Consider the following 25,141-nt stretch of genomic DNA (forward strand, 5'->3'; position numbering starts at 1 on the left):
TTTTGGATCATCGTGTTTTCATTGTCATTTGTCTCTAGGTATTTTTTGATTTCCTCTTTGATTTCTTCAGCGATCTCTTGGTTATTTAGTAACGTATTGTTTAGCCTCCATGTTTAAATGTTTATAGATTCCCCCCTTTATTTTAGCACTTTGAATCATTCCAATGTCTTCTGGTTTCCACTGTGGCTGTCGAGAAGTGTGCTACAGGTTTAGTTGTATTCCTTTGAAGATGATCTGTGTTTTCTCTCTAGTCTTTAGATTGTTGGTCTTAATTGTCCCACAGTTTCACTGAGTTGTATCTAGGTGTGGATTTCTTTATATTTATCCTTCTTGGCATAAATTGTGCTTCCTATATTCGTGAATTCTTGTCTTTCATCAATTCTTGAAAATCTTCAGCCATTTGCTCCTCATATATTGCCTTGCCCCCGTTTTCTTTCTCTTCTCCTCATGCAGAAGCCAGTTTGGTGACTGTAAGACCACCTCATTCACTGACTCTTAACTTTTTTATCATTTTGTCTCTTTTGCTGCATTTTGATGGATTTTTTCAGATCCATCTTTTAGTACACTTTCTTCAGCTATATCTTCTGCATTGCAGTTTTAATTTTAATTCTTACATACAGTTTTTTATTTCTTGATATTCTATTTTTTTCCTAAATCAACTGGGCATTTTTTATAATCTCTTATTCCTTGCTTATGTTTTCTATTCCATCTTTTATTTCTTTAAACATTTCACAATAGCTTCTTTAGATACATCATCTGATTGTTCCAAACTCTGGAGCCCTTAAAGATTTAAACCTGTTGATTATTATTCCTGCTGATTCTCATTTGTGGTGACTTGAATCCTTATATATTTAGTAACTTTTTGGTGAGTTTATATTTGGCTAAATTTAATCTAGAGGCTTGGATTGAGAATGCTCTCCTCTAGGGAGAATTCCGTTTGCTTCTGTTGGATTTCAGGGGGCATTAATAATATGGGACCACTTAATTTTTTTAATATAAATTTATTTATTTATTTTTGGCTGCGTTGGGTCTCCATTGCTGCACGCAGGCTTTCTCTAGTTGCGGAGAGCAGGGGCTACTCTTTGCTGCGGTGCGCAGGCTTCTCACTGCGGTGGCTTCTCTTGTTGCAGAGCACAGGCTCTAGGCACATGGGCTTCAGCAGTTGTGGTGCGTGGGCTCAGTAGTTGTAGCTCGTGGGCTCTAGAATGCAGGCTCAGTAGTTGTGGTGCATGGGCTAGTTGCTCCACAGCATGTGGGATCTTCCCGGACCAGGGCTCGAACCCGTGTCCCCTGCATTGGCAGGCAAATTTTTAACCACTGCGCCGCCAGGGAAGTCCCTAATTTACTTTTAAAATATGTTGTGCTTTATATAGCATTTAGGTATTATGCCATGGGAGGCTTCTGCAAACTCTGTGATACTACTGGAAGAGAATTTTTAAAACAAACAAAAATGTGATTATATGGTATATATTGTTTTATAACCTGCTTTTTTCTTTTGATATATGATAAACACCTGTTGTACTAATAAATATAGGTCTCAGCAGTAGAGAACTGAAGGGATGAGGGGCACCCAAATAGACTCCAAAAGCCTGGGACAACTGGGGTCAGGGGTACCAGGCCTCAAGAAAGGCCAGAGCTCCAAAATCCAGGACTCAACTCTCCATTGCCAGTCCCCTCCTGCCAGAAGAAGAAAGCAGATGGTCCTCTCAGGCACTCACTCTAGGCTCCTCTCCCTACCCCTCCTTCTCTTAAAGGGGCTTGGTTTATTTTGAGTCAAAAGGTATTATAGGCCCTGACACCATCCCCAACCCTATGCTTTACAGTAGCTTCCCCTGACTCTCAGGGTCTTATGTCATTCTAAGGAAATCCAGCTGTAAAAGGTTTTTAAACACACTTCTAACTCCTTTCTAACTACTCTCCTCAAGTGGAGCCCAGGTGTTGGGCCCACAAGCTCAGAACGAATCATGAAAGGAATGGCTATCCTCTCTGATGGCTCTTAGCTCCTGAACTAGACTTTTTTGAGGACCTGCCAAACTTGCCTTTATATTTTGTGAGATACCACCATATCACCATAATAAAGTCTTCAGATGGATTCTGTCGGCTGTGCAGGTGCAGGCAAGAGACCCTAAACCATAAAGAAGCCCAACCTCCTTTCTCCTCCCGATGATTATGGAGTGCCAGCTGGGGTGATCAGCATCTTAAGGAAGCCTCAGAAGTTTTGGTTGTTCAGTTATTAGTTCAATTCAACAAATATTTATTGGGTACCTACCATGTACCAGCTTTTAAAGAGACTACAGTCTAAGAATTCCCTAAATAGGTTGAAAATAGCATGGACTGACTCCACCAGAATTCATGATGTGGATCCCGGAGTTCCAAGTGCTCAAGAAACCACAGTTAACTGCTGGCCACTTTTGCTCCAACTAGCAGGGCCCATGGACCACTGGACAGAACGGAAATTTCACACCAAGGTGAGCACCCTCCAGTGAGTCCTGGCCCATGACCCATGACCCACAGGGTCGAGTCTCCCCAAAAAGAACCGAGTGCCTAAGGCTGGCTCTATCTAATTCCAGAACCTCCAGCCATGGTCAGGCCTTAGGCAGGTAAAATATGGACGCCTTCTGTCTACCCTGAATCCTTAAGGCTCCCCTTGCTCCTGAGTTCTCCAGGGCCCTTGTCCAGAGTAAATGCTTGCCGGGAACATTTGTTAACCAGAGAAGTTGCATGGAGGATTTGCCGTGAGGGGAGAGGGCAGAGAGGCTCTGAGGTGTTTCCACTGCAGTATACACCACAATAACAGCAACACTCTGGCTGGCCCAATTCGCCTAGCTGACCACAAGACCCTGGGAGTGGGTCTTGGTCTTGCCAGCAGACAAATCACTACCAAGGGCAGGAATGCAGACTGTTGGTTGCTTCACACCTACCCCAGCCACCTCCCCCACCAGCTGAAGCCTATGTGAAAATAGCAAAGCTTGATGGTTCAGAGCCAGGCTTGGAGGTCAGGTCCACACACGCTTGGGCCAGGTACTTACACTATCCGTGCTTCCGCTTCCTCACCTATAAAGAAGTAACAAAAGCAGTACCTATCTCCTTAGGGTTGATGTGAGAATTACATAAGCTAATCTATATTATGTACCTCCTATACGGTGAGCTTTAGACACGTGTTAGCTGTGATCTTAAGGCAGCTGGGGGAGAGCGGAAGCTTAGGACCATAATGTCCTCCTCAGCACCATCTCCCCCAGTCCTCCCCATCCCAGGCTTGGCGGTGGAGCTGGGAATCCGGTGGGAGAAGGGAGAGACGCCAGCTTAGAAGGGGGTTGATTGTGGGTTCCTAGAAGGTGAGGACTCCTTCCGTGGCGCCCTGCATACCCAGTGACAATGAACCTGGCCGTGGCACCCGAGGAACAGCGCTAGCTTCCCTTCGGCACCTCACCGGCACCCCTCCCCGCAACCTGCCCCGGAGGGTGGGACTGCAGAGGCTTCCGTCAAAGAAGGAAGTGGTCCAGGCAGTGTAGAGAAAGCAAGCCAGGAAGCGGAATCCGTGCAGTGGCCTGGAGACTGACCCCTCTCCCGGCCCCCAACCCCAGGGCACAGTGGGGCTCACGCGGGAGGCTGGAGATTGAACTGACCAACACGAGCTGAGTCACGGGGCTTGGGGGGTGGGGCGGTGTGGGGAGCCGCGCGGCCTTGGGGCCCTGGCCGGCGGGTGATGAGGCCCCCTCTCTCAGGCACAGCGGTACCTCAGCCCCGCTGGTGCCCATCGAGGAAGTGGAGAACCCCGAGTTCATGGGCAGAGGCGGATTTGGCGCTGTCTTCCGGGCACAGCACAGGACTTGGGGGTTTGGAAGTGGCGGCGAAGATCGTGAACTCGTGAGTGCCCCGAGCCGCTTGGGCGCGGGTGTCTGGTCTGGGAAGCTGGGCGGAGGAGGAGGGGCCTCTGCGTGGCAGGGCCTGAGTGCGGAAGGGAAGGATCTTCCCAGGAGGGAGCTCGGCTCCAACCCGCGCCAGAGTGCCGGCCTGCGATATCCCGGGAGGTGAAGGCCATGGCAAGCCTGTGTAACAATCATGTGCTGCCCCTGCTGGGGGTCACAAAGAAACTGGAGTGGGAGTACGTGTCTGGGCCGGCTCTGGTGACTCAATTCATGGAGAACGTTCCCTGGCGGTGCTGCTACAGCCCCAGTGCCCGAGGCCAGGGCCGCTCCTCTGCCGCCTGCTGCAGGACCTGGTGCTCGGGATGTGCTACCTGCACAGCCAGAACCCCATGCTTCTACACCGGGATCTCAAGCCCCCCAACGTCCTATTGGACTCAGAGCTGCATGCCAAGGTCAGCACATCCATTACGCAGCCCAACCCCTGGACGAGGTCCTGCCCCAGAGCTGCTCCAACCCCACCCACTGGACAGAGGACCTGCTGCAACCCTGTCTTCTGAATACCCTCAGCATCTCCCTCTGGACACAGTGCTGCCCAAGTGTCAAGGCTCATCCAGGAGCTTTAGCCCCTGCCATACCAGGCGATAGAAGCCTTGGCCAACATGGTCAGTTCCATGGGTCCACCCCACGGGGTCCTCCAAAGACCCGCGGCTGACCTAGTCCAGGAGACTCAGACCTTGACCCAGCCCCATGGAGCGGGGACCCAGACCTCCAACCAGGAGCCTCACTGGTCCTACCATTCCGCTAACCCCCCACACCCCCTTTACAAGGCTGGGACCATAATATCTGCGCAGCCACAGAAGGGCCTGCGCCTTCTGTGGGGGAGAGGAAAGGATTCTGCGGGCTGCTAGGCCCTGTCCATCTCCTATCTCCTCCTTCTTATCTCCTTTTGCAGCTGGAAGATTTGGCCTGTCCACGTTTCTGGGAGTCTCACAGACAGGGGCAGGATCTGGGGAGTCAGGGAGCACCCCAGCTTACTTGGCCCCAGAACTGTTGGCTGATATAAACTGGAAGGCCTCCATGGCCAGTGATGTCTACAGGTAAGGTACTCCAAACACACATCCCCAAGTTCTACACCTCTCTGGGTCCTTCTAAGGGATGGTATATGGAAAGGAGTCTTGTCAGCAGTTGGGTCAGGCCTCAGCTTTATGTCTCCTGCAGCTTCGGGATCCTAATGTGGGCAGTGCTAGCCAGAAGAGAAGCTGAGAGTAAAACTCTAGGCAGACTCTGGGATCCTTCACCTCAGGTGCCCCCTCCCCCAAACCCCCAATCCCCAAGCCCTCCTCTTCCTGTTTACCTGCTCAGACGGCCCTACTCCCTCCTTACATCTCCTCCACTCCCTGCCCCTTTCCGTGATGGCTCAGGTGGCCTTCATACTCTGGATGTCTTCTCCTCACACCCACACCCCAGTAGTGGACCGTAAATCACTGCAGCGGGAAGCAGTGTGTGAGAGGCAGATCCGGCCTGCATTGACTGAGCTGCCCCAGTCTGGCCCTGAGATCCTGGCTTGGAAGTACTGAAGGATTTAATGCAGCACTGCTGGAGCCATGAGCCCCAGAAGAGACCCTCCTTCCAAGGTGCGCTGACCACTTAGCTGGCAGTTGAGGTAGGCCTGGATCTGTCAGCAGGGGCTTTTCACTGGAAAAGAAGTTTTGCTCACCTGCCACCCACTCTGCCTTCTCTCCAGAATGCCGACCAAACACCCAGAAAGTCCTCGATCTGGTAAAGAAAGGAGATGTCTGGTAAAAAGATGAATGCTGCAGTCTCCCCAGTGAGTGCCCAATGCCCTCACCCCACCTAGGAGCTGGGCAGGATGGCACAACGTGGCTCCCTTGACCACCCAATGACTCCCCACTGACCACTGTTTTCTAGGCCTTGACTGTTGTCCCCAGTGTCCCCGCCCCATCCTTGAGTTCCCAGACAACAGATATGAAGCAAGAGACTCCTCCCTTGGGTTTGCTCTGGCTCTCCCACCTCCATGCCCAGCCAGCTCCCCATCCTTGCAGGTAAAGGAGTTCCTGTCTGAGCACAGGGGCAGCAGCAGGTTGTTGTCTGTCCTCAAGCCAGGCCCGGAAAGTACAGAAATGGATGGCCCTGGGGGAACCACAGGAAGCCATGATTCCATGGTCTCTGAAATGATGAACCTGAATCTGGAGGGGTACCCCAGGTCTGTTCCTGAAAAATGTACAAACCTTCCCGAGAGCATCAGGGCCCAGAGAGGGCAGGTTCAGCCTGCCCTGGACAGCAGAGACCTCTTCAGATTCAACAGCCCAACCTCCTCAAAATCCAGAGACCTTACCTGTCAGAAACCAGAAGCCCAGCCCCACCTCGGCTTGGACCCCAGGTCCTGGACCCCAAGGGTATCAGGTGAGACATTGGTAGGACTAGGGGATGCACTAGGACTCCTGTGAATCCTGTCCCCTTGCTAGGGGAGACTTGGGGCTGAGGGGGTCTGCAGTAGGGGAACAAGGCCCAGGACAGGGGGCCTGAGAGCCCTGTGTTGTTTGCAGGGGGCTGAGAGACGTGACACCAACTGGCCTCCCAGGGCGCCAGGGCCAAATCCAGTACCAGGTACCCACTCCGCACTCCTTCCTCCTTCCTTCCCCCTGCTCAGTTCTTCCACAAGTTTCTTCCTCAAGACCAAATATAGATCCAGGGTACTTGGGGAGGGGAATGAGAAAGGGCTAGAGGCCACCTAACCCAACTTTCTCATTTTATAAACGAAGAAACTGACATCCACTGAGGTCACACAGCAAAGCCTGGATTTGCCCCTGAGCCTTCTGACTTTCCCCAACACCAGCTCTGTGAACCCCTGAATTCCATTCCATTGTTGCCATGTATGCCCAGAGGGTTTCCTATCAGAAAAGACCCAAACATCAGAGTCTCAGATGTTAGTTGCCACTCCTCTTGAGCTTCTGCAAACCCAATTCTGAAGGTGCAGCCTGAAGACACACCTTGACCCAGTCACTGGCAGGCCCGGAGACCCCACACTTGCATTTCCCCAGGGTGAACACGAGGTGCCACTGCCTCTCCACCCTGCCGCTCCTCCTCACTTTGAGTCTCGAGAGCGCTTAACCCTCCCACCGTCATCACTTTTTCTCTTAAAGGGCCACGGTTTCCTACCGTACTTCATAGCCAAGGGGTACAGATTGGAAACAACAACCATATGATTATACAAGGAAGAACTGCCTCATCCCTGCAGGGCCTGGCACCTCGGGGCATGGATAGGGGCCCCCAGCACACCCCCCAAGGAACAGGTTCGAAAGAAGGACAGCAAGAACCCGAAGCTGGAGTGGGCCACAGGGCTGGTATCATAATAGCAGGAACCGAAGCAGCTTCTAAACTGCCTCCTGGACTTGAGGCAGCTAGCCTAGACTTTCTCTGAGGGCCGTCAGGCCTGCACCCGAACTGTCTTTGTGGCCCCAGGAGTCAATAAATGTGGTGGAATTTTGACCAAAGCACCACGACGAGGCTAAAGCTTCAGCCAGGGGCGGGAAGGGACGTGGATGAGAGGCGGGGGAGCTGACATCGAGGGAGGAGAAGGCACTTCCGTGTCTGGCTAGGGCGGGAAGGGGGATGCTGAGGGCTGTAGGTGGGCAGAGTTGTGGCACACAAGGTCAGGGCCCAGCTGGCGGCGGCAGGAAGGAATCCTGGAGGTCTGGCTCCTGGGCAGCTCTAATCTCAGGGCAGAGCACTTCCTGTAGAGCAGGCCCAGTCCCCACCCTAAACCAAACCCTGAGGACAGAGGCTGTGGTCCTGCCACCACCTTTTCCCTGGGCTGTGGAGACTTGGCAGTGGAGTCCTGGGGAGGGGGCTCGCCGTGGGAATTTGCAGACCCCAGCACATCTCCCTGCATGATGCCCCTAGTCTCTCGTACGTCAGCCCCCATACTACCACCTCCTTCCGCCGCGTGCACACATTGCTTCCGTGGAGGCACTGGAACCCTTTGATTCTCAGCTGCTGTCTGGGAGTGGACAGCGACGGCTCCACAAAGCTACACGCAGATGTGCCCCTCCCCTGGAGCTGGACACCACTGGAGTATGGACCACTCAGATACGGCCACAGCGCTGCCGTCTAGGCTGGAGGAGCAGGGAATGACCGCCTCCCATCCTAACCTAGAACCTAGCCCCCGCGTGGCACCCTGTTCTTCTTCCCCGCATCCTTGCCAGCCTTCGCTCCAGCCCACCCTCAGTCTCCCCACATCCAAGGTTCTGAACCCATTTTGACATTTGACGCTTGGCTCAGCCCACCCCACCCCTTGCGTCTCCCCCCGCGGTCCGCATTCCTCTTCCTTGAGGGGGCAGATGTGGGGAGGCTGTGGAGTTAGGAGAGACAATCAGAGTGGGGGAGGAGGCCTGCGGAGTCCGGCTAGGGCACAGGAAGGGCCGGGCTGTCCCACCGGGGAAGTGGGAGGGCGCCGAGGCGCCGGGAGGGAAGTGCCTGTTGCCCGGGGCTCAGAGCTAATAGCCTAGCAGCCAGTGTGACTCCGAAACCTGCCCTGGGGTTAGCCCGTTCAGCTGCGGCAGTGAGTTGGGGGAAAGGAGGTAGCCGGGGCTCCTTTGCTTCAACCCTGAATCCTGTGCCCCTGGCTTTTGCTAGAGCACCTCTGCAGTCTGGGTTTGAGGAAGGAGAAGCAAAGCATTGAGCAGTCCCTTCACTGCCAACTGGGAGAAGGCAAGGAGGTCACACGGAGTGCCTGGGGGAGGTGGGATAGCGAGGTTGGGAGGTCCGGGCGCAAGTGGCTTGGACCTGGTGAGAACGGCACAGCTGGGGCTAGCTGGGGCCTCAGACAGTAACCCACCCTGGCCCTCCTCAGCCCCAGGGGTCACCCCAAGGCGGTATAGCTCTGGGCAGGGGAGACCATGGCCCGCCTCTTCAGTCCCCGGCCGCCTCCCAGCGAAGACCTCTTCTACGAGACCTACTACAGCCTGAGCCAGCAGTACCCACTGCTGCTGCTGCTGCTGGTGATCGTGCTCGTCGGGCTCCTGGCGCTGCTCGCTGTTGCCTGGGCCAGCGGCAGGGTGAGTGGCGGGGGAGGTGCGGGGAGTGGGGCTCTGGTGCAGGGCGCCTCCTCGGGGACAGCGGGAGGGTCATTGCCTCAGGGGCATTTTCAGGGTTGGGACTTGTGGGTCTTCTTTCGTTTCGGCCATGACTTGCAGCTTGTGGGATCTTAGTTCCCAACCAGGGATCAAACCCACGGTCCCTGCACTGGAAGCACGGAGTCTTAACCACTGGACGCCACCAGGGTAGTCCCACGTGGATCTTCTTTTCGATGTGCTTTCTTGGCTGGGACCCGGGAAACAAGTGCTAGCCCTTGAGGAACTGCAGTGACCCTGCACTAGTCACTCTGCCTCTCTGGGCCACAGTCTCCGGGTCTACACGAGGAGATAGCTGAGCCCTCGACGCTTCTAATTTCCCTGCAGGTACTGACAGACCTCAGACCTTACAAGCTTCTGTGATCTACTGGTCCTAGAATAAATCCAACACCGGAATTTCCAGTTTTCCGGCGGTGGGGGGGGATTACACTGGGCCCCGTGGGAATCTGCTTCCTGGTTTTCTTTCCCTTTTAGGGGCCGTAGGGCAGTTGTACCCACAGAGTCCCAGAAGACACTTTACATCCCACTCTCATTTAGTTCCAAAATGAACCCGTTTCCAGTTTCTTTTGTGGGGGGAAAGGGGATCTTCAATTCCACTTCTGGAAGTATCCTGCGTCAAGTTTTCTTTTCACATTTCGGAGGCAAGGTGGGAAAACCACTGGATGTGACCAGTCGTTGGCCGTCCTCCTCCAAGTCCAGGAAGAGGTGGGGACAAACGGTGGAGACCGGGGTGGGAGTGGGGGGCTTCTACGCCTTGAGGTGATGGTGAGATCCAGCTCCCAGGCAGGCGAGGGAGGTTCTGGGCGCCCCCCTGCCCAAGCTCTGCTTGAGGGCGGGGTGGGGTGGGGTGGGGTGGGGGGGTGGGCGGGGCCTGAAACTCTGAACCTTGGCCCCGGGCAGGGAATCTCCCCAGCAAATTGGCCAGATTTGGATACACTCATGCCTAAGTGCCTTCTGTGAGCTGGAATTTCTCACTTGCTTTGGGATCCCAGGTGGGGGTGGGAGGGGTGCTTTCGTTCCGAGAAAACTGAGTCTCAGAAAGCTTCTGGATCCACAAATGGCCAATATGAGGTTGGAGCCAGGTCTTCTGGGTAGACGGCCCAAGGTTCAGTCCCCCTGCAGCATGCCAGTGAGATAGTAGGTTGAATCACAGGAGACTGCTGGCTCTCAGAGCACAGGGAGAGCAGGTCGGTGCTTTGTGACCACCTAGAAGGGTGGGATAGGGAAGGTGGGAGGGAGGGAGACACAAGAGGGAGGGGATATGGGGATATACGTATGCATATAGCTGACTCACTTTGTTATACAGCAGAAACTAACACACCATTGTAAAGCAGTTATACTCCAATAAAGATGTTAAAAAAGAAAAGAGAGGGAGAAGGCAGCATCTTAAACTCAAAAAAAAAAAACAGATTATCAGCAATTTCATGTGGTTCAACCTAATATGAATGGCAAGTGAAGGTGCCCTACCTGCTTTTCTTACTTGGGTTTGAAACAGTTTTCAGAACGGCTCTGAGGGACTGCCCACTCCTCCTCTCCTTGGACAAGCTCTCCAAACTCCACACGCCAGTCTTGCCTCATGTACCCCCTCCCCTCCAGGAGCTGGCCTCAGACCCGGGCTTCCTGACCACTATGCTGTGCGGGCTGGGCGGCTTCTCGCTGCTGCTGGGCCTGGCTTCCCGCGAGCAGCGACTGCAGCGCTGGACGCGTCCTCTGTCGGGCCTCGTGTGGGCAGCGCTGCTCGCGCTAGGCCTCGGCTTCCTCTTCACCGGGGGCGTGGTGAGCGCCTGGGACCAGGTGAGGCAGGCCGAGCAGTGGGGAGGGGACTCCCGGGCCTCCGACGCGCACCCAGGCCCCGAGGAGCAGCGCAGCAGTGTAAGCGTGCAACTTCCCGCGCCCGTCTCCCCCAGGTGTCCTTTTTCCTTTTTGTCATCTTCACCGTGTACGCCATGTTGCCCTTGGGCATGCGGGACGCCGCCGCCGCAGGTCTCGCCTCTTCACTCTCACACCTGCTGGTCCTCGGGCTGTATCTTGGGCTTCAGCCGGACTCACAGCCCGCGCTGCTGCCGCAGGTGAGCACGCACGGAGCACAGGCTGCGTCCGAGGCTGGCTCCGCTGGGCGCTACTTGCTACCTCTGGGCATTCACCAACCGTTTGATGAGCTGTGACTCCAAGGCAGGGCGCAACGCTGGGCGCAGGGTACAAACACAGGCCCCGACCGTGCCCTCGTGGAGCTGGTACAGAGCGCAGTGCGATGCCTGCAAAACGCCAGAAGAGGGCTCTGGGCCCACGGGGAAGGGAGCTCGCCAGGGGACTGGGGTGGTGGGGACAGATGTGGACGACGGAACCATCACAGAGAATGTAAAAATTGGAGCTTGAGTAGTGTCGTGCTGCGGCGCGGGTGGGGATGGTGGAGTAGTATTCCCAGCAGAGGGAACGTACGTGCCAAGGTTTCTAGATCTAAGACACCGTGTTGGTGCAGCAGCCAAGAGTCCGCTTGGGGGGGGGGGGCGGGGGGAGGAGAAGTGCCCCCTATGGGTCCCACAGTGTGGCACCCGTTGCCTCGAAATACTTCGGTCTCTTAACTGCAGAGTCCTCCTCAGCCCTCTCAGAGACCAATCCAGCTACACACAATAGCCCCCCGACCCCGGGGTCCAGCGCCCCCTGAGGCTGACCCTTCCCCACAGCTGGCGGCAAACGCGGTGTTGTTCCTGTGCGGGAACGTGGCCGGAGCATACCACAAGGCGCTGATGGAGCGCGCGCTGCGCGCCACGTTCCGGGAGGCGCTTAGTTCCCTGCACTCCCGCCGGAGACTCGACACCGAGAAGAAGCACCAGGTCCGCTGGGCCCGGGAGGCCGGGAGGGACCGGGGCTCGGGGGGAGGAGTTGTTTAGATCACACAGCCGGGCTCTGGAAGCTGAATGACTTTGGGAGGGTCGCTTGACCTTCTGTTTCCTCCTTTGTAAAATGTGGCTATCACCCACCTCGGAAGGCCGCTGTGAGGCTCAAGCAAACTGAAGCTTGTGAAAGCATTTTAGAACGTTGTGATACTAAACAAAGGGCTCTAACTCCGGTATTGGTGCTGGAAGTTCAGTCCCTAAAGGTGATCAGTGCAGGGCAGGGGTGGAGCCAGGCTGTAGGTGGTGGGGAGGACCTGGGCCAGCGCCCTGGGAACACCTCTGGGGCTGGGGAAGTCTGTGGGCTCCTAAGGGTTTTGGGGGGCTGAGGCTCCTGGTTTTAGGGGTAGGAGTGTTGGTGCTTATAGTCACCTCCCCCAGGAACACCTTCTCTTGTCCATCCTTCCTGCCTACCTGGCCCGAGAGATGAAGGCGGAGATCATGGCACGGCTGCAGGCTGGACAGGGGTCACGGCCAGAGAGCACCAACAACTTCCACAGCCTCTATGTCAAGAGGCACCAGGGAGTGAGGTATAAGGAAGGATGGCAGATGGGAGGGAATGTGGGCTGAGACCCCAGCCCCACTGACGCAGTCTGCTCTGCCCAGCGTGCTGTATGCTGACATCGTGGGCTTCACGCGGCTGGCCAGTGAGTGCTCCCCTAAGGAGTTGGTGCTCATGCTAAACGAGCTCTTTGGCAAGTTCGACCAGATCGCCAAGGTCAGAGGGGGCTTCCTTCCCCACCTTCAAACTCCCCACCCTGGAGAGCCCCTTCCGAGGGAAAATCCTGCCTTATAAGATCCCAGTCCCACTTCCAAGTCCATGTGGGCTCCCAGATACCCCACTGCAGGTAGGAAACCCTCTCAAATCTCCCCAGGTATGGAACTGCTCACTGCACACCTCAAACCTGGAGAGACCTTTCAACATCCTCACAGATGCCCCAACCACAACACCCCCAAACAGGCTCTGAGCCCCAGCATAGGTGTCTCTGGACACTGCAACCAAATCCCCATAGATTTTTCTGATATGCTAACATTAGGAGGCCCTTCCAAGGGAAACCTCTGCCCTCTGCATCCTCAGCCCAGCTACCTTCTCAGTCCCCAGGGATGCCCCTAAGCAACTTAATCTTGGGTGTCCCCCCAAAAAACCCTCAATCCTGAGGTGACTTTCATATGCTCAAATCTGGATACACACTACACGTGCCAAAGATGGAGAGAGCCACAGATATCCCAACCTTTCAGAAGCCCTTCTGAGAAAGACACCCACATAGGAGACCTCAGCCAGCCCCGTATCAAGTTAAGAGAGTCCCTAGATCTGACCTAGACAATCCCAACCTCAGAAGTTCTTCAGGAATACCACATTTGCTCCCACTTTTCCCCAACTCCCTCCTGCCTCCTTTGATCACTAACCAGGTGACCCCCTCCCCCTGTACACCCTTCCCCCAGGAGCATGAATGCATGCGGATCAAGATCCTGGGAGACTGTTACTACTGTGTCTCCGGGCTGCCGCTCTCGCTGCCAGACCACGCCATCAACTGCGTGCGCATGGGGCTGGACATGTGCCGGGCCATCAGGTCAGCTCGGGTGGGCAGGATGGATGTGGGGTGGGGGCGGGAAGGGTAGTGGAAGTCATCCCGGAGAGAGGGAGGGGTGCTGCATGGGTAGGGCTGAAGGCAGCACTCCCACTGTTCTCCACACACTCTGCTCAGGAAACTTCGGGCAGCCACCGGCGTGGATATCAACATGCGTGTGGGTGTGCACTCGGGCAGCGTGCTCTGCGGGGTCATCGGGCTGCAGAAGTGGCAGTATGATGTCTGGTCCCATGATGTCACTCTGGCCAACCACATGGAGGCGAGTGGAGTGCCAGGGTGAGAGCTGGGGCTCCAGCAGGCTATAGCCAGAGCCCAGTCAGGCCTCCCACATGCCTGGTTTTCATAGTTCTTTAAAATGGGCACGTTCCCAAGTGGGGCTCAGAGAGATCCTGGGGTACAGGGAGGGGAGCTGGGAGACACCTCCTGTAGCACAGGGCCTTGCTTGAAGTCAGACCTCCAGGAATGATCCTCGAAAGAAATGAGAGATTTGGAAGCCCTCCCTTCTGATTCCCACTGCCCCCTCCTTCCAGACGAGTACATATCACAGGGGCTACGCTGGCACTGCTGGCAGGGGCTTATGCTGTGGAGGATGCAGCCATGGAACACGGGGACCCATACCTTCGGGAGCTAGGGGAGCCGACCTACCTTGTCATCGATCCCCGGGTAAGAGCCCAGCCTGGACCCCATGGGCTGGCCCACGGGCCTGATCTCTTCCATGCCAGAGACTGAGCTCCTGTGTCCTGAAGTGTGTATCATGGGGGAGGGGACACAAGCCTTTAAGGGGTGTGGGGAGAATGGGGAAGGGTCTGTGATCTTGACTCTCAGCCCTCATGTGCCCCAGGCTGAGGAGGAGGACGAGAAGGGCACTGCAGGCAGGTTGCTGTCCTCTCTTGAGGGCCCCAAGATGCGTCCGTCACTGCTGATGACCCGCTACCTGGAGTCCTGGGGTGCGGCCAAGCCTTTCGCCCACCTGAGCCACGTGGAGAGCCCTGTGTCCACCTCCACCCCTCTCCCGGTACGCGCACCTCCTTCACGAGCCCAGCACTCACGTAAACCCACCCCCACTGCCCGCTTCCAGCCCCTCCCGCCCGCACCACTAGTGAGTCACTTGACGTCACAAGGTCCCGAACTTTCTGCTCACCCTAGTTACTGGTTCAGGACCTTCCTTGCCCTTCTTTCCAGAGAAAGGGCAAAGATGACTGCCCTCTGAGCTCAGCTCAGAGACGACCCAAGATCCCACAGACACTATGTCCCTTGCTACCCAGCCTCTACTCACGAAAGCCCCTTCCCCTGGTACCCTACTTCCTCCTCACTCTGAGGCCAGTGGTGCACATCTATTCCCACCAGGAAGTGTCTCTGTTTAGCTCAGTCCTGCGACTGCACGCTCTCTTCTTCAGTCCCCTCTGGGACCGGGAAGGCGGGGCCAATCGCTTGTTGCCCCTACTCTCCAACACTTGTACACAGATAAAATGAGGTGGCAGTGAAAATCCCTCATGGCCTTGAAGAAGGAAATCACCATGAGTGGGCGGGAGGGGGGAGGGAGAGAGGGGAGCCGGCCTACCCCTCCTCTGGGGTAAGTTAGGGCCAGTTACTGGCTGACCTATACATAGCACTTCAAGGTAGTCAGTGATTCACCAGCTGCCGGCGGAGCCTGGATCTCCTCCACCAGCCGACTCTTGAGGTTGGTACTTGATGACAAGCGGCCAGAACCCCCTCATGCAGGGGCCCAGGCCATGTCCCTAAAGGCTTGCCCTGGGATTACATTCCTCAGCCCGTTCTCCTCCATTTCACCCGATCTGTCCAAAACCTGTTCAGCATTCCCAACCACCTATCCACAGATCTTCCCAGGATCTTCCCTACTAGGTAGACCAGGTTGAATCTATGGGGTGACTACAGAGTACCCTTTCTGTGTCCCATCCCCACTCCTCTCCCATCCAGCAGGAAAGCGGGCCAGAGATCAGTGCACAGTGGGGAGGGGGAGGGGGTGGACCTTGGCAGCAGTGGCTCAGCGGCTGAGTGCATGGGGAAGGGGAGCTGTCAGAGGGCTAAGCTGGCAGGATGGAGAGGAAGGAAGAGCCCAAGACCCAGCTGACTGTTGCAGGATGAGACCTCCCAGTGGGGGTGGGGTAGAAAGGGGTTTGCCGGGAGCCCAGGGGCTGTAAGACAATATTGGGTACAATCCCCGAGGTGGGGAAGCCCCCCAGAACCCATGTCAGAACTCCCCAACCCCCCACTGGCGTGCAGGCTAAGAAGTTCAGGGCAGAGTGGGAATCCCTTGCTCTAAGGTATCTCCTGAGGCAGGACCTCACCAGCCCAGAGACTCCCTTCTCAGCCCCTGATATCCCAGGGTCTCATTCAAATGTTAGGAATCCTGAGACTCACACTTAGCCTACTATTAAACAAGGCAGAACTTTGGGGTGGTGGGGTGCTGTTTGTGTGGTGGGTACCATCCCTCCATTCCTTCCTTCCTTCCTTCTTTCCACAATCTTTGAGCACCTACTATGTTGCAGGCACTAGGTTGGTTCTTGAGAAGACAGAAATGAATAAGATGTTTTCCTTGCCTTCAGATAACTTATAGGCATGGGGCCGGGGATGGGGGCGCAGGTAGGTAGTCTGATAAAAGTGAGGATCGGGCATAGCTGCATAGATGGCCCCGTGCCTAGAACATACCTCTCAGTCGCTCTCCGTCTCTCCCTCTCTGCTCCTCTCACATACACAAGGTTTTGGTTTGGGGGATGAGGTGGCCCCCTGTGACCCTGCTTCCTTCACATGAGCCAGGCGAGTGGGGAAGGACGGTCACCACACATCTTCACCCCCTTCCTTGGCGCTTGTCTTCACCTGCTCGCGTGCTCCTTCTCACATCTCTGCACACATTGCGTATTCCTTTCGGTGCAGAAGAGAGTGACTGGAAGCAGGTTTGTTTCTTTTCCTCTTTCCCTTTCTTCTCCATTTTAGTTTCCCTCTCTCACCACCTCCCAGCTCAGCCTGACCATCACGAAAGGGCAGAGGAGATTCAGAGTGTTTTGCATTGCCATTCCAGTTTCAACCAACAGGGATTTTGGGGCATGGGGTGATGGGCAAGTCATTGCCTTTGGAATCTGTTGCAATCCTTAGGGAAGATGAGACAAGGAATCAACAGCCACTCATGCCTACAGAGGATCCAGGGTTGCCTCCTAAGTGATAGAAACTATGAGGAAATCAGAGAGTATAGAGACTCTGGGAGTCCGAAGAGTCAGGAGGAAGCTTGAAGAAGTAAATGTGGTTCGAACCTTCCCTTGAGGGTAGGTGGGATTTGGTAGAGATAGAGATGGAGATGGAGGTAGAAATGGAGATATACAGGGAGAGATAGAGATAGAGAGAGAGAGTTCATTAGAGGCAAGGGAAGCAGCCAGGTCAAATGCTCAAGTGAAGGCCGGGTGTAGGTAATGGAATGCCTCACTGCAGAGAGGCTCCACCATGGTGGAGGACGCTCACCATCTTCCATCTTCCCCCATCCCTGTGTTCTCCCTGCAGGAGAAGGCCCTGTCTTCCTTCAGCCCCCAGTGGAGCCTGGACCGGTGAGGAGGCTTGAACAACTTTGACAGTGGGGCTGTCCCAGTGACCTGCCTCCATCCTCCCTGGGGGGGCTTCTCCTGCTTTGCCCAGATGCTTTTGAGGATCTCCCTGGTGACAGGCTGGGCTCTCACTGTGCAGGAGCCGTACCCCCCGGGGACTAGATGATGAACTAGACACCGGGGATGCCAAGTTCTTCCAAGTCATTGAACAGCTCAACTCTCAGAAGTACGGAGAGCAGGAGAGGGCTGGGAGGGCTGGAGGCCTGGGCTCATGTGGTAGAGGAGGGGTGGTAGGACCTGGAAGGAAGGGAGAGCCTTCCCAGCTCTAGCCCTTCGACCTCCTCCCTGCCCCTTCCTCTTCCGGGCTTACTGCCCCCACCCTCCACCAGACAGTGGAAACAGTCAGAGGACTTCAACCCATTGACACTGTACTTCCGAGAGAAGGAGATGGAGAAAGAGGTAGACTGGGGGGATGTCACCATAGGACTTCCCAACCTCAGTTCCTGCACCCTGGGGAGGGAGCAGGCCCTGTGGTCCCACCTCCCCTCCCCAGGTCTGCCCAGTTTGTGACCCTGGTGGGTGAAGGGCTCATACCCATCTATTGAATTACTGGCTGGTGATGGGAGGGAGGAGGGCAGCTCCTTGGGGAACAGGTAGAGGCTACCTGGGACGGAACTGGAGGAGGGACAGTGAGGCTGGGGACCCACTCCTTGCCTGGGACTGACACCTTCAAGGTGATGGGCAGCACTGGTGCCCTGTCTCCACCGACCCCCTCCCTTCCAGTATCGGCTCTCTGCACTCCCCGCCTTCAAATACTATGCCGCCTGCACCTTCCTGGTTTTTTTCTCCAACTTCATTATCCAGATGCTGGTGACAAACAGGTGAGGGACCCCCAGGCAAGGGAAGCCCTGATTCTCAAGAACAGAACCCCTGGCTCTTCCAGACCCCTGGCCCACACTTTCTTCCCTTGCCCACTTCCCCTCAGCTCAGGGCACTGAGCCACAGAGGAAATGGAAACATGTGGTCTGGGGAACTGGTCATCATAGCCCCCATCTTCCTATCTTACATCCCGTGGACTTTCTGTGTACCCCAAGCATTTTCACATACCCGTCTTTCAATTCTAGCAACAGTCCCATGAAGGAGGTTTTGTTCCCATTGAGAAGTCCAAATCTCACAGCAAATGAGCTTAGAGAGTAGGTCCTCACTCCCAGTTCACTGCTAGGAGGGGTGAGGACTCATTCAAAACTCAGCCAGATGAAAGAGCTTTGGCCTGAAAGCGCAGAGACCAGTCTGATGCAGCCTCGGCCACTCCTGTGAGTCCCCTGTCCCCTTCCAGTATTGTCCCTACGTTATCCCAGTACTGTCCTTGACCCCTCAGCTTTCCCAGATCATCAGCATGTAATGCCTTTCATCAGCCTAGACCTCACTGGCAGCCGGTTCAGATCCCCAGGACCACTTTTCCCCACGTCTCCCAACCAGACTGAACGGCACCCTCCTAGCGCACAGAAAACCTCTTCTGGTTCTTAAAGGCCTCGCTCTTGTCTCTCTTTAGGCCCCCAGCTCTGACCATCACCTATAGCATCACCTTCCTCCTCTTCTTCCTCCTCCTCTTCGTCTGCTTCTCAGAGCACCTGACGGTGAGGTGGGCTTGGGGGCAGAGTGGCGAGCTGGGGCCCTGACCACGACTTGGCCTGCAGTGGGTGCCCCAGCCCCACGGCTAAGACTCCCATGCTCCTTCCACAGAAGTGTGTCTTGAAAGGCCCCAAGATGCTGCACTGGCTGCCCACACTGTCTGTCCTAGTGGCCACACGGCCCGGACTGCGAGTTGCCCTGGGCACCGCTACCATCCTGCTCGTCTTCTCCATGGCCATTACCAGCCTGGTGAGAGAGAGGGGGCCCTGTGCATCCCCATTAGGGCATGCCGGACCTGCCAGAGGCTGAAAGAGGACCCCTGGATTTGGGGGGACTGCTGGACTAAAGCCAGGGGATGCTGGAAATGTTGGACAAGTGTAAAAGACAATTATAGTCGCCCACGACCTACCACCTGGGCATAATCATTGTTAATAACACTTTGGTGGATATCCTTCCTATCTTTTTTCTATGTATGCAGACCTTCCTTCCTTACCTTACTCACTATGATTTTGTAAGCTGAGTTTGGCTGATTTTTCAGAACTTAGCATCGTTCCTAGAATTCTATCCCTGAAAAGCACCTTAGGAATCATCCCCCATCCAAGTTACAGAAGCAGAAGCTGGGGCCCAGAGAGGTTAAGTGGCTGGCAAAAGATCACACAGTGGATCCATGACAGACTAGAGCTCAGGACACCCACTCCCCTAATCCCTGCCCCCCCCCCCCCGCCCCCGCCAGCGAGGACCCCAGCGCTGAGGCTCCCTCACCAACCAGAGATAGCAGGCTCCACCCCTTTGGAGGAGTCTGGCCACGACTCATCCCTGGGTCAGCTGCAACCCGGCACAAGCCGCCACTGTGCCCAAGGAACTGCCTGCCTGCCTCAGCTCCTCGTCTCCTTCTGCAGGTCTTCTTACCGGCAGCATCAAACTGCCCTTTCCGGGCTCCCAATGTGTCCTTCACGGCTTCCAACCTCTCCTGGGAGCTCCCTGGGTCCCTGCCTCTCATCAGCGTCCCCGTGAGTATCCCTCACAGCCCTGAATCTCCTTCTCCAGAGCCTTCCTCCGCCCCTCCCCCACCCCTTAGTTGAAGAGCACTTCATCCCGTGGACCGGGACAGATATGTCACACTTGGTGTGTGTGTGTGGCCGACACCCTCTACCCTCCTGATAGGACTGGACCCTGGGAGGGGCAGGACAGGAGCCCTGGGGCGGCCCCCGCCCCCGCCCCTGCCCGAGGGACATGCCCCACCTCCTGACCGCCTTGCCCGGGCCCCCAGTACTCCGTGCACTGCTGCGTGCTGGGGTTCCTCTCCTGCTCCCTCTTCCTGCACATGAGCTTCGAGCTGAAGCTGCTGCTGCTGCTGCTGTGGCTGGCAGCCTGCTGCTCCCTCTTCCTGCACTCCCACGCCTGGCTGTCTGACTGTCTCATCGCCCGCCTCTATCTGGGTGCCTTGGACTCCAGGTGCGCACGGCCGCTGCACAGTGGGGCACGGGCTGCGATGGGACAGAGCAGGAGTGTTTTCATCTCTTTGTCTGAACCACCCACAGGGCAAAAGGAGAGGGAGGCCGAGGGCTACGTGGGCACGGGTGCGGGAGGCGGCGGGGAGAGGCCATGGAGAAGGGGCAAGGCAAAGAGAAGCCCTGACCTGTAGCCTCCTCAGGCCAGGGGTGCTGAAGGAGCCTAAACTGATGGGAGCAATCTCCTTCTTCATCTTCTTCTTCACCCTCCTGGTCCTGGCTCGGCAGGTAAGTCTCCCAGCTCAGCCCTCCAGGGCCTCCCTAGGAAGGGTGAGGCGGAGTCCCCATATGTGTGACTTCATCTTCCCCTTATTCTCTTACTGCCTTTCCCTTATTCTCACCTCTCCAGGGTGGAGCCCAAATGGTGTGTCCATTAGAAGCTTCTAAGTGAACCTTCCTGCTCCCTTTCTTTCTCCTTCACTCCCCGAGGGGAGCACCCTCAAATTCTCCCCTCCCCTCCTCCCTCCCACCCCAATCTAGGAGAATTCATGCTTAAGAAAAAATCTGCTGCCACTACTGTCCTCGCTAGTTTGAATCTAGATTCAAGGCAGTCTCCCCAGGGATAGTTGCACCTTAAGCCTTTTCTCTAAACTGGGGGTGTGGGATGGTTTTCAGCGTCACGGAGTGAGGGGTGGACACTCAGGAGCTGGGGCTCCCCCTGTACCGTCTCTTCCCATGGCCCCCTGGTGACCCTCCCCAGAATGAGTATTACTGCCGCCTGGACTTCCTGTGGAAGAAGAAGCTGAGGCAAGAGCAGGAGGAGACAGAGACGATGGAAAACCTGACTCGGCTGCTCTTGGAGAATGTGCTCCCCGCGCACGTAGCCCCCCAGTTCATCGGCCAGAATCGGCGCAACGAGGTGACTCCCCACCCCCAGCTCCTGAGCCCCAGACGATGAAAGTCTTGGCTTGGCCCATCCTCTCTGGACTCCTGTACCATGGGTTGGGTGGCTGCCCGAGCCCCGGTGCCTGTCAGGTGCCTCCGTTTTCACAAGAGCTTAGGCTCTGTCTTTGGCGAGCACGGAATCTCCGGCTCCCAGGTTCTTACTTGGAAGGAGTGTCCTCTCTAACGGCCACTCTCTCCACTTCAGAAGCCTCATCGCGTGTCGATGGGAACTGTGTGAAGGACACAGTCCACCCATCTCTCTAGCCCTGCATTATCCAGTATGGTAGCTGTTAGCCTTGTGTGGCCATTTAAATTTAAATTAATGAAAATAGAAAATTCACTTCCTCGGTCACACTGGCCACATTTCAAGTGTTCGACAGCTTCTCGTGGCTAGTGGCTGCCATATTGGGCGGCACATATAATAGGCGTTTCCACCACCACAGAAACTTCGGTTGAATGATCCTGCTCTAGATCCTCAGATATCTTGCTACAGTCAGAGGATCAGAGGTCACTCACATATCCGCACCATCTTCTCTGTACCACCACCACCTCGCACTGTCTGCTGTGGAAACGCTGTTGGCCTGTATCAAGAGGGTGTTAAAAGAAATGGCTCAGGGGCTATGTCGCACCCTTGTGCCTCACCACATGCTCTCTGCTCTCGAGATCAGTAGTAGCTCTGCTTCTCCTGGTTTCTTCTCTTATAGACACTGGAAATCTGGTAACTGATCCTGTTTCTGTCTTCTCATTGGCTACTAGAAAGCTCAGAGCCAGAATCTGGGATTAATGAGATTCACCCTTTCCCTACCATTGCTCTTTTTTTTTTTTTTGAGTTTGAACAAAAATCCTTTTCTCAAAGCTCTGGAGGTTATTATTGCTTCATTTTATCTTCCAAACTGTAGCTATCTTTGTAAGCTGACTTAACTGACTTAACACTTTTCAGCAATATGATAGGATATACAGATAATTCCCATGGACATGATCCCAGTTCCAAAAGAGACTCCCTTCACGTTGCTGTGAGGTGATCTTGACTCTGAACCTCTGTCTCTCCTGGAATTGCAATGAGACCCAATCTTTAACTCTTGAGTCACATCCCTGGGGTAACCTGGCCCTACCCCTCTCGTTCCTTCCCGATCCTTCTTAAACCAAGGCGGTGGAGTGTGGACACAGGGAGGAGGACCCATGTAGACCCAGAAGGGGGAAGAATGTGGCATAGCCCCTTACCCCAACCTCTTGCCCTCCCAGGACCTCTACCACCAGTCCTACGAGTGTGTTTGTGTCCTCTTCGCCTCAGTCCCAGACTTCAAGGAGTTTTACTCTGAATCCAGCATCAACCATGAGGGGCTAGAGTGTCTGCGGCTGCTCAATGAGATAATTGCTGATTTTGATGAGGTGACAACTTGAAAGGTCCCCCCAGACCCTATGACCTGGATTCTAGAATTTCCCACCAGTCCCTCCTTCCACTTCGCTCTCCTGGCCATGAGGCCCATCCTCCCTCCCCAGTCCTCCTGCTTCTCCTCTGATCCCCCAGCTCTGCCCTCCCCAGCAACTCTGCCCACTACCAACTCTCCTCCTGCCACCATCCCTGACCCCACAACTGGTCCTTTAGCTTCCAAAATCCTGGGGCTGGGCTTCTGGGAGAGAGCAAGAGAGACTGGGGACACAGCCTCCTTTCCGTACAGCTGCTCTCCAAGCCCAAGTTCAGCGGGGTGGAGAAAATCAAAACTATCTGCAGCACCTACATGGCAGCTACAGGCTTGAACGCCACCTCTGGACAGGACGCACAGCAGGTACAGCGTCCCTTCATTTCGTACTGACCCTCGTCCGGGCTCTCATTGGTGGGCCCATAAGTGGGTCTTATCCCTGTGACCTCATTGATCCATCCTGGTGGGCCGGCCTTTTGCCAGGATGCCGAGCAAAGCTGCAGCCACCTTGGCACCATGGTAGAGTTTGCCGTGGCCCTTGGGTCTAAGCTGGACGTCATCAACAAGCACTCATTCAACAACTTCCGCTTGCGTGTGGGTGAGGACCCTCCCTTGCTGGGACAGTCTGGGACCTCCTCCTCACTTTCCGAAGCTCTCCCTCTCCCGAATCCTTTGTTAGCTGCTCCCCAGCTCACCCCGGGAGCCCCCTCCAGACTCACCCCTTGGGATGGAGCATGAAGCTGCTGGGCCAGAAGCTATGAGATCCATCCAATTCTTTCCCTAGGCCGCAGTCCTCCAGCCCCTCCTCCTTTCCTCCAAGGCCCCTAGGCCCTTCACCCTAGTTCCTTGAGCTGCATCTTCCCCTCCGCTTCCTCGAAATCCCCCCCTCAGGGCCCCTCTTTACCGTACCTCTTGTCAGGGTTAAACCACGGACCTGTAGTGGCCGGAGTGATTGGGGCCCAGAAACCACAATATGACATCTGGGGCAACACGGTGAATGTGGCCAGCCGAATGGAGAGTACAGGCGTCCTGGGCAAGATCCAAGTGAGGGAGCCACATTGGAGGCATGGGGGCGGGGCGATAGGTAGGGCCACTTCCACATTCCCTCACCCCTCCTCCAATCGCAGGTGACCGAAGAGACAGCCTGCGCCCTGCAGTCCTTAGGCTACACCTGCTACAGCCGGGGCATCATCAAGGTCAAAGGCAAAGGGCAGCTCTGCACCTACTTCCTGAACACAGATTTGACACGAACTGGACCTCCCTCGGCCACCCTAGGCTGAGAACCCCACCCCCTCCTCCCACCTATAAGATCCTCAATAAAGATACTCTGGTATGTCTGGGTTAGAATTGATGTCAGAAGCTACTAGCGTATCTGGGGAGCATCTTCTCCTCGCCTCTCAGTAGTATGGCTTCTTCTCAGGCCAAACTGAGTGTTTGTGTGTGTGCAAGTGTGAGCATGAGTGTGTTAAAAAGGAGTGATTCTTTCTCACAAGCTCAGCAAGACGACTGCCTCAGCCTTCCTGCCTGCCTGCCAACATGATTCCAATGTTTTGCACCCTTGGAAGCAGAAAGGATTTTATCCACATGACTCAAAACAAAAACTTGTCCTTTCCTGTTCCCCATCCACAAATACTGGAAAGAATCTCCAGTAAAATGTCATTTGATCTTTATTCATTCAACAAACACTAAATAAGCACCTGTTATGTGCTTATTATGTAGCATGGGCGGGAGGCCTGGGAAATAATCTATTAGGTCCCTCGCTGTTTTGGCTGCTGTTCTCAAACGGACCCACCATGCTTTCTAGCAAGGACCTGTAGACAGTTTGAGGGTCTCCTGTTCTCAGGTCCCTCAGATTCCCCCCTGCTTCCTTTTGCATCCTTCTGCACAGTTGCCGATATTACGTGGGTCTTGAAGCATCCAGGGCTCATTCCCACTTGCTCATACTTTGGGGTCCATGGGAGATATCTGGACACCCTAAGTTTGTTGCAGATGTTGCACGTGGATTTGGGGCTTTTCTCCTAGTTGTCTTTCTTTTTTTATAGGAGATATTCAAAAAGTACACTGCCGCTACCATCTTCTATTTTTTTTTAAATGAATATCGTATATTTTTATTTTATTTATTTATTTATTTTTAATTTTTGGCTGCATTGGGTCTTCAGTGCTGCGCGCGGGCTTTCTCTAGTTGTGGCGAGCGGGGGCTACTCTTTGTTGCAGTGCGCGGGCTTCTCATTGCGGTGGCTTCTCGTGGAGCACGGGCTCTAGGCACACAGGCTTCAGTACGTGTGGCACATGGGCTCAGTAGTTGTGGCTCGCGGGCTGTAGAGCGCAGGCTCAGTAGTTGTGGCACACGGGCTTAGTTGCTCTGCAGCATGTGGGATCTTCCTGGACCAGGGCTCGAACCCGTATCCCCTGCATTGGCAGGCGGATTCTTAACCACTGAGCCACGAGGGAAGCCCCTACCGTCTTCTTAAAACACTGTCGGAACAGAGCCAGTCCCAGACTCTCCAAGGCAACAGTCATCCCTAGGAAAGAATGACTCAACCTTCTCACTTCTGCAAATATTCATTTCCTAAGGGTGACCACATCACAGAGGGCCCTCAGCTCCAGCCTGCACCAGAGCATTTTAGGGGTTG

The 25,141-nt window shown here is 55.2% G+C and overlaps 2 protein-coding genes across 2 annotated transcripts; both read left to right on the top strand.

Moving 5' to 3' along the window:
- Positions 1 to 2,432: 2,432 nt before the first annotated feature.
- RIPK3 (receptor interacting serine/threonine kinase 3) lies at positions 2,433 to 7,364 on the top strand (the record flags this gene model as incomplete). The annotated part of the gene is given in 14 exon segments (XM_079913578.1): positions 2,433 to 2,482; positions 3,675 to 3,859; positions 4,006 to 4,146; positions 4,149 to 4,329; positions 4,829 to 4,966; positions 5,088 to 5,134; positions 5,337 to 5,423; positions 5,426 to 5,503; positions 5,614 to 5,665; positions 5,667 to 5,697; positions 5,933 to 6,163; positions 6,165 to 6,293; positions 6,437 to 6,497; positions 7,034 to 7,364. Coding segments are annotated over 14 exon segments (1,689 nt in total). The 3' UTR covers positions 7,312 to 7,364.
- A 1,294-nt stretch (positions 7,365 to 8,658) lies between these two features.
- ADCY4 (adenylate cyclase 4) lies at positions 8,659 to 23,844 on the top strand. Its single transcript, XM_079914769.1, has 25 exons — positions 8,659 to 8,947; positions 10,619 to 10,816; positions 10,930 to 11,091; positions 11,707 to 11,856; positions 12,298 to 12,446; positions 12,523 to 12,634; positions 13,360 to 13,487; positions 13,623 to 13,781; positions 14,036 to 14,168; positions 14,347 to 14,520; positions 17,019 to 17,062; positions 17,199 to 17,285; positions 17,449 to 17,518; positions 17,843 to 17,940; positions 18,612 to 18,696; positions 18,803 to 18,940; positions 19,591 to 19,701; positions 19,962 to 20,146; positions 20,346 to 20,430; positions 20,903 to 21,061; positions 22,330 to 22,476; positions 22,767 to 22,874; positions 22,992 to 23,106; positions 23,428 to 23,552; positions 23,636 to 23,844. The coding sequence occupies exons 1-25, from the start codon at positions 8,789 to 8,791 to the stop codon at positions 23,786 to 23,788; spliced, it is 3,234 nt and encodes a 1,077-aa protein (XP_079770895.1). The 5' UTR covers positions 8,659 to 8,788; the 3' UTR covers positions 23,789 to 23,844.
- Positions 23,845 to 25,141: the final 1,297 nt, after the last annotated feature.

The sequence above is a fragment of the Stenella coeruleoalba genome (assembly GCF_951394435.1).
Source record: "Stenella coeruleoalba genome assembly, chromosome: 2".
NCBI lineage: Eukaryota > Metazoa > Chordata > Mammalia > Artiodactyla > Delphinidae > Stenella > Stenella coeruleoalba.

Bases quoted from the DNA above. Each gene is read 5' to 3' on its own strand.
- ADCY4 (XM_079914769.1), top strand. From the start codon at position 8,789: ATGGCCCGCCTCTTCAGTCCCCGGCCGCCTCCCAGCGAAGACCTCTTC. The intron at 11,857-12,297 runs GTCCGCTGGGCC...CACCTCCCCCAG, and splicing joins ACACCGAGAAGAAGCACCAG to GAACACCTTCTCTTGTCCAT. The intron at 23,553-23,635 runs GTGAGGGAGCCA...CTCCAATCGCAG, and splicing joins GCGTCCTGGGCAAGATCCAA to GTGACCGAAGAGACAGCCTG.